Source organism: Molothrus aeneus, chromosome 2 (assembly GCF_037042795.1).
Source record: "Molothrus aeneus isolate 106 chromosome 2, BPBGC_Maene_1.0, whole genome shotgun sequence".
NCBI classification, from domain to species: domain Eukaryota; kingdom Metazoa; phylum Chordata; class Aves; order Passeriformes; family Icteridae; genus Molothrus; species Molothrus aeneus.
The window spans coordinates 56,475,651-56,489,508 of NC_089647.1; the positions used below are offsets into that span (position 1 = coordinate 56,475,651).

Below are 13,858 nucleotides of genomic sequence, written 5' to 3' on the forward strand. Positions count from 1 at the left end.
ACTCATCAGGTAATTAATAGAATTTGTTGTAATATACTTGCTGATGTTTTCCTCAGTGAATTTGCCCTGTCTTCTAAAAATGTCATAGAAAATTATTATATGGTACTTGTGGTAAAGTTGATATATAGCTCTTGAATAGAGAGGATTTTTTTTTTCATAAGTCATATTAGAGAAAACCTAATGGCCTTGCAATGCAGAGAACACAGTACAAGTAGTCCAAAATTATATAAATTAAATACAAGATACTGTGTATGTGCATCTGAGGTTGCTTTTGAAAAGCATACTGTGCTTTGGAAACTGCAGCACTGACTGCATGTACGAGAAAATGTTACATTCTTCTAATTTTAAAAAGACAAGTGGGAAGGTGAAGTAGGTTTAGTATCTGAACAATGTACAGATATTACATGTTAGAACTGAAGGAACTGACAAGTGGAAGCTGCTCTCTTGACAGTTCACCGTAGGGAATGCTAGCTTGGAATCGTTGGCATCATTTGTAACAGACTTTTCTTTGAGTGAGTTTGCAGATGTCAATGTGCTACTTTGTGGTTGAAAACACGTATTATAATTGATCTAGCTGTAATCTGTTTTTGAGGAGAATGATGTGAATGGGGAAGCAAGGAAGCCTTTTTCTATGAAATGTATCAATAAGGAACTGTCTTCTGTGACCTTTTCTCAAAAAAAGCAGGACTTCCTCAGATATTAAGTTGTAATTTTTATATATTGCTATTGCAGAGTACATTTCGACTGTTTAAACACAATGATAATATAAGTGCCTTTAATATCCTTAAGGTTTTTCATGGGGATCACATCATGGGGATCACATAAAAAAATTTACATTTTTTTGAATGCTGTGCACTCATGTTCTCTTTTACATGACAGTTTTTCTTGCAGATGCTGCTGAACATTCTAAAGTCCTGTTGCTATTTATGGTACTGTTTTGAATTGTGAGCCAAGTTTTTTTTCTTGAGACCATCCTAAAAATGAAAAAGATAGCTACACATATTAATGAGAATTATGCCAGAGGCATTTGTAGTCAGGCTGTGTCAAAGCTGGTTTTGCTGTGCTTCTAGTGCATAAATTTTGACATGAAAGAGTTCCAAGCTTATTTTTCCACTGCAAGCAAAGTATTTTACTTTTGAGACCAGCTATTATAGAAATACACTAGAGGCACATTGGCTTCATCCAGGTAGAAGTAAAATCAATGTGAGATCTGTCCTAAAATTTTAATCATACCTTTAAGATAATACTTTTTCTTTGTGTGGTGCTTTTCAAATTCCCATACCTGTCCAGTAGCAAAGTTTGGACACAGCAGTTATTCTGCTGTTATCTATTACCCTTTATTTCCCAAAGAATGTATCTAGTAGGAATTTCCCTAATTTCCTTGAAAATCTTGTAGAAAGGAACATGTTATTCCCTGTGAGGAATTGATTTGCACTTGCCCAGCTGTGTGTGGTACAATGTGCGTGGCTTTTGGAATACAGTACTTCAGCAATGAAGAAGAAAACATTTTACATTCATATGATCTCACCACACCATATGTGAAAGCTAATCCTGGACACCCTAATGACAGTTGTTCAGAAAACAAAACTAGAAAATAAGGTAAACCTGAAATGTTTGTTTACAATTAATCTGACAATCCTAATGCATAGATTGCCCACCTGCATGTGTATGCTATTTCTGTTCACATTGGTAGTAAGGATATTGTAAATTTCTCTGGAAGCAGATGATTTCAAATGGATTCCCTGAGTGTCAGACCAATGACCAAAACCTTCAGTTAGTTTTTGTTAAAATTTTCCTTAATCTCCCTTATGCTTGAAAAATCTTCCTTGATTCTTACACAGTCATTTAATTCTGTTTCTGTAGTCTTACAAAAATGGATTTTAATTGTGGTTTGCAAAGATTCAGCAGTGAACTGAGCTCCTTCAGAACTGAGTGGCACTATTGCCTGCTGTCCTTAACTCTGCCCTGCACATACTGGTTCCCCTGTATCAGATGCAACACCAGGGCTTGTTTTTGTAAATGTTGGCTTCTAATTGCACCTAGTAATCGCACTGAAAAAAGGTGAATAACCAAGTATTAGTTTGGAGATTTCATGGCCTCTTGCTCCTTTCTTACTGCACTTCAGCATCCAGTCACTGCCCTTGAGCCTTCAGCTTCAAACCTCATCATTGGTCTTGTCAGACTGTTCTGAAAGCAGCCATACACACCCATGCATTCATAAATCCCCCTCCTGACTGGCTTTTTGCTTGTGGCAGAGAAGGAGCCAGGCTTTGCTGGGGAAGTCTGTGAAGGACTTTTCTGGGGATAGCATGATGTATGGCAATGAGTGTGATGTATGGCTCCTTCAATGTGCTGTTTCTGCATGATGCTTTCCAGTGCTGCCAACATTTGTATACATGTGATAAAAGTTAGTTTAATTATCATCAGGTTATTGTTTTTTTAAATTAATGCGTATGGTATTTCTTAATAGAAGTAAATAGATCTGCTTTGATTGTTTTTTAATTGGGATTTTGGAAGCTATAGGGTATAAATGTAGTGATAGGGCAAAGTTTGGGTTTCCTTGATAATTTAATTCTGTGGTTTATTGTGTCAAAATATAAACAAGAATGCAGTTGTCTTTAAAGCAAATAGCAAATTAAGTTTGTCCCTGAACAGTAATCTTAGTCTGGTGTAATCAGAGTTTTTTTGGGTTTTTGAGCTTCACAATTCACAGAAATGTTGGGAATATAGACTGGATACATATTTTACAAATTACATTTTGTAAATATATTATGTAACTGTATAATGTGTTTATATTATATTAACTGATGCTGGGGAGTCCACTCAACATTGAGTAATAAAAACCAGTTTTTATGTTGATCAGTTTAATGTGAAATACAAATCCACAACCTGTTTTTCTGGTTTATGTTGGTTGTTGTTTTTTTGAAGGATGAAGTTGTGCAGAGAAAAAAGAAATAGGTAAGATAGATGTATGAACTTTTATGTGTAAGTTAAGTGGTCTGATATAAACTCTGTGTGGAATTCTCTGTTTTTCAGCTGTCCAGATTAGGGCAGTACAGCTTTGTGTATTTTCATTTGGGAGATAAGCTCAATGAAAGTGTTGAATGGCTAACACTTTAAAATTTAATAACGTGCTCTTATCTCTGTGTTTCAAAGTGACAGAGTCTCTGGCCCAGTCTGTAGTCCACCATTTAAGATGGATAATGCAGAAAGATCTTCTTGGCCAAGATGTTTTTCTCATTGGGCCTCCTGGGCCTCTCCGGAGATCGATTGCCATGCAGTACCTGGTGAGTGTGTTGGTTTAAATGTGTTGGAGACATCGATATTAATGTCAGCCATTCTTATACTAGACAAATGCTAAAAGGTAGTCCTAGAATATCTTACAGCAAACTACTTAGGAAGTAAATAAGTTTTTTCATAAGTGTGCTTTCCAAAGCTCAGTTTTTGTTAACAGACAAATAGAAAGTACAGACATTTTAATACATGTTTTTCTGCTTAAACTCCAGGGGAAAAAAAAAAAGAGTTGGAAAACTGTGTTACCATATGCTATCACAAATGGAGAAACAGTTTGTTCTCGGCATTATGTATGTTAGAAGATTAAGATATCTGCCTTGTGCTACAGACAACAAATCGTTTTTGCTTCATTACATAAAAAAAGAAATGAAGGAAAGGATCTGGGAGAGAAGTGTTCTGAATAACATTTGAGAACAGTTATTCTGAGTGTTTAGAAAGAGTAGATGCGTGCATGATCCTCTCTTGGAATGTGGGAAGGACTTGCCTACAGCCATCTGCATGAACCATGGCAGCACCATGTACAAAATTTCACATTTAAAAAGTCAGTGCCCTTAAATGATCAGAAGGGGAGAGATGTCTGCCCCAAAAAGTGATGTGGGTAGGACTAGGTCTGCCATGAGCTGTATCTGGAATCTGGCTGAGCAGAGGGAACACAAATGGAGATATATAAACAATTGTCATAAAGATCAGGCATTCCTTTAAAAATCAAAAGATTCTAATTCAAAGGCTACCTCCCTGAGGTAAAGCAAAGAGGAGAAGGCTACAAGATTCTGAACTTTGTCAAGGAAAGAAAAGGTTTTTTAATTCAGCAAACCAGATGTGCTACTTGACATTTTGATGTATTCCTTAAAATAAATTATAAGAGTTTGGAATAACCTAAAAAGAGAACTTGGAAAAACACCTGATATCCAGGCATAGGATATAGAATGTGCCTTCTTATTTATGCCACAGACTGTATGCACTTGAGATCTCTTAGAAAGACTGCAGGTTACTGATTCAATGCCAAGCCAGAAAATTTTGTGAAGGCTGGTATTTCCATGTGAGCTGATACATGCTGTGGTGCCTTTAATGAAAACATATAAGCCTGGAAAACTTCTGTTTGCTGTTGCTGAAAGCTATTATGCATTCCTTCACAGGGCTAATTATTGAAAAGCACTCTTTTTCCCCCCCTTTAATTAAAAGAGAGTGTAACTCTATCTACCTGCAACAAAGGAATTGGTGGCTTTGTAACTCAGTAGGCACTGCAAAAGTGGAAAGAAAATAGTTTTAATTGGGTTTCATATCTTTGCTTTATTTTTTTCATACAACTATAGTTGAAAGCTGCCTGTTTAAGAGAGGTCTGTTAAATCAATGACATCTTTAATTGAGAAATAAGGACTAAGAGCATTTCATTATGAATCTGTTTCCTAAGCAGAATGCATGATAACCCAGATATGGAAGTAGCAGAAATATCTGTTATAAATACATGGGGGAGTTGTTTTTATTCCTTTAAGATTGCAAATTCTAAGTATATCTCACATTAAATCAAAATAAGAAAAACAATAACCCAAGAGTTATCCTATTTTAAATAGCTATAGTTTTACAGATGCAGAGTGTATCTCATGACAGCCAAGGAAGAGAGGATAAGAGTAATACAGTTCATCAGTGTACTGGCAGGGCATGTGCAGGTAATAATCACAGCTGCATCACGCTATAAGTGTTAATGAACTGTGAGAGTTGAACATTTCAATCTTTTACAGAAAACTTCTCATTTTTATTTGTGATTTGTAGATGCTGGCTGTTTTTCACAGTCTGGAACCAGAAGATTAACCTACAGGATGTTACAGATGTTCAATGGAAAGAGTATATAGCTCTTTTAGAATAGGTTTGGGGAAAATAAAAGTTTATTGAGCAGAAATTCAAACCATTTTGTTTGAGGCAGAGCACACTGTTAACATTTTAAAAATAAGAGATATTAGATTTTTTTAAGAGTTATTTCAGATCACTATGCTGCTGCCTAGAGCTTTTTTGTGCAATTATACCATTAGGTGTATTCTTAAAGTTCAGTCACTCAGGTTATAGTGTTATTTTTGCAATAACTTTAGGCTGTTGTCCTCAGGAGCTGACAAAGCGGGAGGTTGAATATATTACACTGTCAAGGGACACCACTGAAACTGACCTCAAACAGCGGCGAGAGATCCGGGATGGCACCGCTTTTTATCTTGACCAGGCAAGTTGCAGTCACACACCACCTAGTCATGATTCACAAGTAGCTTGAAGGAAGTCATGGTTTATATTATGAAAAGTCAGTATGTGGATTGTTGTGTTTCTAATCCAAGTAGAAAGTCTCTTGCACAATAATCTCGTTACTGTCATAAATGTTATCTTTACCCAAATCTAAGACTACTCTGTCTCTTAAGAGTACTACAGGGTTGATTTAGACAGACCATTTTTGGTAAGAGTAAGGTCCATTCTGTGCAAGTTAGATGAGCACTGCCCTTGCTATGTCTCTTCCTCAACATTTGCAGTACATTAGGTGTATTCCTGAAATGAATCTTCTGATCTAATTGTGAAAGCATCTAGTTCATGTGTTTAATGACTGCTCTGTGTTATGAAACCCAAGCACAGTAAAGGGAGACAATTGAGAGATTTGATTTGAAACCTCACTGTTGACCTGGAATAAAATAATGATTTAAACACTCTTGCCATCCATATTGCTCCAGACCAGTAGCTGATTTGGCACAGTCGCAGAATGACTTGGGTTAGGTAAGATTTCTCTTCATAGATTATCAGTGGAATGTTTCCTTTCTGATTCTGAAAAGGTGAATTCATGTGAGTGACTGAAGATAGTAGACTGCTTTTCAGATTTTTGTACCATTTCCTTTCTCATGCTTGCTCTTCATGTCACCCCAGAGAAGACATGAAGTGTAATGTCTGTTTTCGTAGATACCTAAAATTTTTACAGAAGTTAGGTTTCTGGTTAGATAGGATGGGAGAGTTCCTGTGATGTAGTATGAATTCAAAGGAGTTATCTAAAAGAGTTTTTGGTTGGTGATGCTATAGAGGTTAATGATATCACCATCATAAAGGTGTTTTGTGAGAGAAAACCAGAAACTTTGTTCTTGCTTTTAAAGAAACATTTTTCTTTTTTTTTCTTAAATTCCCAATGGTCTCTTTCAGCTTCCAAATTTTCAAGAAACCTTTAAGCAGATTTTCTTGAAACAACAATAAATGGCTTTGAGCAGTGGAAGATCATCAGAATGAAGAATTAAAAATTAATCTAAATATGTTTTATTTCAGTTACTTCTAGGATTTCAAATTATTTCATTCTTATCTGGAAATGTGAGGATTGCACAATAGAAAATAATTTGAAGCACCGTACTGTGTTTTAGGGCTGTAAATGGCTTCTCATTTACCAGAGGATAAGAGCATTTGTGTAGGTTCTGGGATTAACTCATAGACTAATATCACTTCCACACCTGTCTGCTGTTACAGGCAGCCTTATCCTCACCCTTGGTACAGGATAGTCAAGACAATTGACCCATGGTGTAATAGCATTAATTAACTAACATTTGTAAGAGCCACTGCGTCAAGGACTGTAAGAAGCTCACTGAGATGTGAGATGGTCTGTTACTTGAGTATTTGTCTGTAGACTTTGATCCCAGACTTTGATTTATACCAAGTGAGGCTGTCTCACTCTGTTTTGAGTCATCTCACTCCAGCATGAACACTCTGGGAAGATTTGCTTCTTAAGATCAAGGTCTAAGATGACCACCTTCCTCATTTGGTTAGAAATTTTCAGTTGAAAGGTTTTTGCCAGAATCCAGCACAGCAATACTTCAGACCAAGACTTTGCTTTAGCAAGACACCAAAGTACTAAAAACTGTTGGAATCTGTTGCATCTTTGGTGAGCTCATGTTTTACTCATTGTACTTATAACCAATGTGTGTTTAAGCTTTGAATGGAACTTAAGAAAAGAAATACTTGGTATTTAGATGAACACTTTCAAAATACTGGAAATATGAAAGATGAATCTCCTAGATAACCTCAGCTGGAACATCATTTTCTCATCCTGCATTTTTGTTACATGCATAATATGCTACATAGTTATGTTTAGAACCATCATAGTCTAATTATTCCATTCTATTATTGAGCTATACAGTTTTACAGATTACACTGGTGCCTGAATTTCCATGAGTTAATTTAATGATTTTGAGGTTTGCAGATGCTGTACTAATTCAGAGCATTACAGAAGCCTGACACTACTCTTCTTTAAACTACAAACCATTAACTGAGATCAATAGGAAGCCCAAACAAAATATTCCCTAAAGAGCTTGGATTGCTTCAGTTGGCATAGCTGAGAGAAAGAAAAGGTGAATTCATGTGAGTGACTGAAGACAGTAGACTCTGCTTTTCAGATTTTTGCACCATTTCCTTTCTCATGCTTGCTCTTCATGTCACCCCTGAGAAGACAGCAGAGCTTGAAAGTCTGGTTTCCAGGACATCCTGTGTCTGAATTCTATAGCTTCAATAAAAATTATCTGTTGTTTAAGGTATAGGAGGCTCTTTGTAAGCCAGTCATAATATAGTAATGTAGTTATTTTACACTTTGAATAATAATATACTATAACAAAATCTGGCATCTTGTGACCAGAAAGATCTTTAATTTAGTGACTCATTGGGTTTGCAGACGCAGAAAGGTTTACAAAGTTGTCTCTGAGTGACTGTTAAGATGTTGTAGTTGTTTATAGCTCCACATTTAACAGTGACAGATTAAATGCTGTAAATTATTATCTCAGAGGTTTCAAAACATCTGCTATATTTTAATATGAAGTTATGGAATATGATTGCAGATACTTAATTAAAATATATTGGAGAGGCAGTCCTTTGGAAGCAGTTGTTGAAATTCCATATTGAAGTATATATTGAAAGGCCAGCATATCAAATATTCTTGCATATCAGTATTTCTTAGTACTAGAGTGAATCAAGTGGGAGAGTTGGAGTTAGGTAGTTAGAAGAGATATCTGATGAAGGCTGAAAAAAAAGGGGTTTATTTACCTCAGAAATAGATCATTAAAATAAAGGTAAACATTGAACTGTCAAATTCACTGCCAATTAAAATAATGTAAAATAAAGAATTTATGATGAGGTAATGATGAATTATTTGTTTTAATTAATGTATTGACAGCAGAAAATTTTGTTTGCTTGTCTTTACTTTTGGCCATTAATTTTGGCTTTCAGCTGTTAATTCACTGTTAAAAGCCTCAAAATTGTTATTATTTCTATTACTGAGCTAATTAAGTAACCTAATGGTTTTATTCTCTAATTTATTGCATGGTTTAATTATGTTGTATATCAAGTAATTAGAATTACTTTATATTACATAAATATTCAAATGGCACCTTCAGATTTTACTTTTATTGATAGAAGACTTGTCTTGCAAAATGGTTTTCTGCCTCTATAAATCTCACAGTTAAGCTGTCAACTTCATTGAACTGGTAAGAAGATTCTAATAGCCTATTGTATTTCCAAAAATTAGGGAACTAGATTTGAGGTTTTTTGGTTTTTTTTTCCCCATTTCTGTATAGTTTTGCTTTTTATTTTGTGTACAGCTGCATAAGTCACATCCCTGGTTTAAATTGTTATTACTGCAGCCTCCTACATTAATAATTATTACATCTAAGGAAATCCTACATTATTTTAATGTAGCAGGTGAATTTGGGAGAACAGCTAATCCACTTTGTTAGTGCTTGAGATGTGTATTGCTCCAGGATTGTGTTGCAAACTACATTGTCCAGAATGCCCATTTTTGTTTACTCTTTATCTTCCAGCATTTGCATTAAATGAAGGAAGCTTCCCAAACACAAACCATGTAATAAAGTGTACAGTCTTTTCTGTTCAAGACAGTCAAGTTAACTGAGGCTGGAATAAGTAGAAAGATGTCATAAGCTTATGTGCTGAATAATTGAAAATATGATGTCATGTTTTTGAAGATTTGCTGATTGAGCTGCATCCACTGAGTGGATATATATGTATTTCACTGTCATTTCTGTCTATACAGAATTAGACTCTGTTTTGCAGTGTCTTTGAACTACATGAACATACTCATTTTAGTTCAATACTTTTACATCCCTAACTGCACCAGCATCCTAAGTTACACAATGGCAAAATGTAAAATTGGTTGTCAAGATACCAGAAGAATAATCTTCTGACATGGCTTGAAACACTTCATGTAGTAAACAATTAAACACCCAAAGTGATAAAAATGACTTCTTAAACTATACTGTCTGTAAAATGAACATAACATGAAATCCCCTGGAGTAGCACTACCCAGTCTGGAGTTTGGCTTCTTTTAATAAAAGCAGATTAGAAAGGGAATTATAAAATAAGATGTGAGATTAATTGAATGGAATTATAATAATATTGGAGAGTGAGATTATAATATTTGAGAGTGTGTGTGTATATGCATATGTATGTATCTTTGTGTTTACAGATAAAAAACTTTCTATATTTTCTTAAAGACGTGCGCTTTTAACAGCTTTTAACAAAAGTTAACCACTGAGTGAAAATTGTGTGATTCTGTGATTTATTAACTTACTGCCTTGGAGGTGGCAGTGGGTTTTTGATGTGCTGGGAAGTTAGCCACAGCCACATTGTCACAAAGTATAATTTCATGGACTGACTAACACTGCAGTGTCTGTGTACCTAGAACAAGAAGTAAGATAGTGAAGTCTGAAGAAAGAAGAGACAAGCAGTGCACTCAAAAGTGTGAATGTTCCTATTCATTTTCTTAGTTTCTCCTACAAAGAAGAGGAGACAGAGAAAGAAATATTAGATAGAAATCAACAGTATTTGGATGAAATTAATCTTTGTTGATGTTGACATAATATATCTTTTATCTAAAATAAAAATGCATGTTGAGCTCTGTATGGCAGCCTTTTATCTCATAGAAGTGATTTTGGTATAATCATTTGCAATACTTCATTCATGCTTCTTAAAGTGTCAGTATTCACTGGATTTGTTAGGCTAGCAGTTCAGACTCTGGTATCTTGTTTTGATGTGCAGGGCATATAGATGAATATCTGTGATGTAATGTGAGGAATATTAGGATCATGTATTTATAATTCCTTATAAGAAGTGTGAGATTCTTTTTCTTATTTTTGTATCTGTTACATATATATTCCACTTCCTTTTCTGCTGTTATTTCCTACTATGGGGAAAGGAGCAATAGTTTGTAATATGTGGGATCATAATATCCATAGGCAATATGGACTTGATGGATGGTGCTCTGAGTCAAAGTGATTTAAGAGTGATAACTAACTTCATAATTTTTAGATATCTGTCAAGTATGTAATTTTCTTTTTAGTGTGCTGCTCATCAGGAAGAAAAATTTAAATTGCCCTCCTCCCTTATTCCTGTACAGAAGATAAACCTTGCCTAGGTTTATTTATTTGTAGGTTCTTTTACTAATAAATCTGTTAAGAACCTCAGTTTGCCTTCTGCTGGGCCTGGTTTCTGGCCACGAGGCAAAATGTTTCACGTACCTGATCTAATATGTAATCTCATACTAAGATTCTTGGTGTAAAGCAGCTAAAATAGCTGGACCCTACCAAGGCAGGTACATAATTTCTTGTAAATACAATTTGCAGGTACTGTTGCAAAAACACCTGACTGTCATGTTAAGGTAAGGGGTAATGGAAGTAAAACCAGATCACTTGGCGTATGCTACTTCAAAAATGGAAAATAAAATTGTGTGGAGGAAGGTGAAATCAGTGACTGGGGAAACAAAAATCAATGACTGAAATGAAGGACTGTTCCAGTTCTTGTCACATTTACATATTTATGCTCTTATCATATGTTGATTCACTTTCTAGGGTAAACTTTTCTAGCCAAATTTTTTGATTCGAAACTCAAATAAATTGAGGAGTTTATTTCTTTAGCTGCTTTTCATTCTGTGCCATGGTATAACATTATGAAATAGCTGCTCACCAGTTCAGGCCATTCATCCTCACTGAAGCACTAACTACTGCAGACTGCTGGATTCCCTCTTTGGATACCAGCTAGCCTGGCTGACAGTACTCTGATATACTGCAATTTTTCTGTCTTTTGTGGGTATTTAAATAAAAAAAAGGAGTGGATAACCGTACCTGCTCTTTAATTTTGCTAAACTCACAGGAGAAAAATAGCTATAAAACCTACCCAGGAAACATTTGATTAACTCAGTGGGGAGGTAGGCTGAATAGTGATGATGTAGCCCCCTGCTCCATTACAGAGGGTGTTGAATTAGTTGAATTAGTTCTTAAGTTACCTTTTTAATTTGACTTATCATTTTAGTTACTATTACATTGATTTTCGTTAAATATGAGCATCACATTTGGAATATGTGTAACTCAGTATGTTTGTGGCCTAAGCTCAAAAATGCAAAACTGTAGCTAATCATCATCTACAAAGTAAAAATTTTTTGTTACAAAAGATAGAATACACTTTTTTGGATAGATGGTATGCCCGTTTGTCATCTCATCTTTGAATGGCATTATACATTCATAACTTTTTTTTTAATAAATACATTTTATTTTAAAGAGCTAGTATAAGATTTTCAAAATATTTAAGGAAAAAGATAGCTTTAAGTTTTCATTAAAATGTGACATTTTAGTTTTTAAAGTGGCTGAATGTGGCTTTAGTAGGCCTTTATCTTACTGTGCAGTTTTTACTGATACTTTTACTTTGGAGAAAGCCTTCTCATATTCAGTCATTTACCAGCAGTCCTTGTCAACTGTGGAAGTCCCAGGTGACTGGAATTCGGCAGATGTGACACCTGTCTCTAAGAGCAGTCAGAGCAAATTTGAGATTGTAGGATTCTATTACTTCAGTCCAGTAAGTAGTAATGTATTTTAGTGTGGCTCAACAGGCTTCTAGTTTGCTCAACTCATGGGGGAAAACAATGGCTAGGGAATTAAGAGGCCTTAAAGCTGAACAAATACCTTACAATATAGTCTTTGGTAGAGACATACCATTAGATATGTCTTTTACACATATTTTGAAAGTCTAACAAATTAGTTTCCTCAGTAGGGGACAGTAAAAGCTCCTCATATTCCATTCTGCTTCTCTGTCATTTTTTTTTCCTCTTATCTTTTACTTGTTGGGTAGTTTTAACAATTTAAATTTTAGAGGTTGGATTAATTGTATTTGATTAGTGGAAATGAACTTAGAAGATATCAATTTCCTTTGAGTTTTGTGATATTTGTTAGCATGGTAGGTTACAGGGACTCAAACCTCTCATCTATGGAAGGTAGACTGTACCACATATTTAATAGTTCAAGTTTTGTCAGCCTGCTGCAGCCAGTCACCATTTTGTTAGCTCCAAACCAGCCCAAGTTTTGTTTTGTCTTTACCAGATGGTTGTTCAGGATCTTTTTTCATCATAAGCGACATCTGGACATTACATTGTTGTGATGTTTATGAGCTACAGAAATTATTGGAAAGAATTGGGTGGATGAGTTTGTGTGGGATATTGTGTGGGTGGTGGGAACAAGATATTCCATTGGAAGGGACATCTGAAACGTAGGCTGCAGATGTAGAGAATCCTTACCTCATTAGTTCTTGTGTTCACTGAGTTGCTTGTACTGTTGTTTTTCTATATTCTTATGGTTGCTGTGCTTGAGATGTCATTATAGGGATGTAGATTTCAGAGCAGGGGCAAGTCATCATCTAAAAAAGTCCTAAATTGTACCTTGAGGTAGCTCCTGTAAAAGACACAGTTATTGATTACTGTTGAGCAATTTCCAGCCTTTTAATTATAAAACAGTTCTGAAATGTAGGCTGTCCATCATATTCTGAATAATGCCCAGATCTGAAAAAAGTTCTTTGGAGTTTCCCCAAGAACCTTCCTCATGGATTTCAGGACAATCAGAATGTTCTGGTGTGCAATAAGCATTTTCCTGAGAGAAAAGAACTGCCACTTCAGTTCTGGTATGTGAAAACTATACTGTTAAAATTCTTGTGGCTTTACAAACTATTTTGGTAAGCTATGTAAAAATGTCTTCTTTCTCCGATGTTTTTGCATTTCAGTGTGTGCATTGTGGTGAGCTTTTTTCTGTCCTTCCTGTTCTGACACTATATAACTTCATCCATATGTTTATACACTGTGATTTATGTCAAAATTGGGGTTTACAGCTTCCTGCATTTTCATATTTTGCACTGCTCACCATAATTCAGCTACAGGAAAGTCAATGAAAGGCTGCCTAGAGTTGTCTTGTTCCTAAGGTGTTTTTGCCTTTAAAGATTTTTTTTTTTGGTAGGTGCAGTGTGAAACCATTGTAAGCATTCTGCATAATGTATTTGTTGCATAAAGCCGCTACAATGAGAGCAATGCTCTGTGAAGTGTTTCTGCTCCCAGCCTTTGGTAGCTGCAGGTATTCCCTGGAGCAGGTATCCAGGTTACCAGCCTTCCAGAGCTCTGGCAGCACAGGTGGGAGGCAGCAGCATCTGTCCTCTGATGAGCAAAATAGTCCCTTTGCTGCAGTGACAATAAATCTGCAAGTAAACTTTTAACAAATCCTTCTTGACCTTTTAACAAGAATGAATA

The 13,858-nt window shown here is 35.5% G+C and overlaps 1 protein-coding gene across 1 annotated transcript in view; it reads left to right on the top strand.

The window, feature by feature from the left end:
• Nucleotides 1-13,858, top strand: part of VWA8 (von Willebrand factor A domain containing 8) — a 183,209-nt gene that overhangs the window by 19,614 nt on the left and 149,737 nt on the right. Inside the window, exons 3-4 of the mRNA XM_066545030.1 lie at nucleotides 3,157-3,287; nucleotides 5,393-5,503. Coding sequence (XP_066401127.1) covers nucleotides 3,157-3,287; nucleotides 5,393-5,503 — 242 coding nt within the window. The remainder of the gene's footprint in view (nucleotides 1-3,156; nucleotides 3,288-5,392; nucleotides 5,504-13,858) is intronic.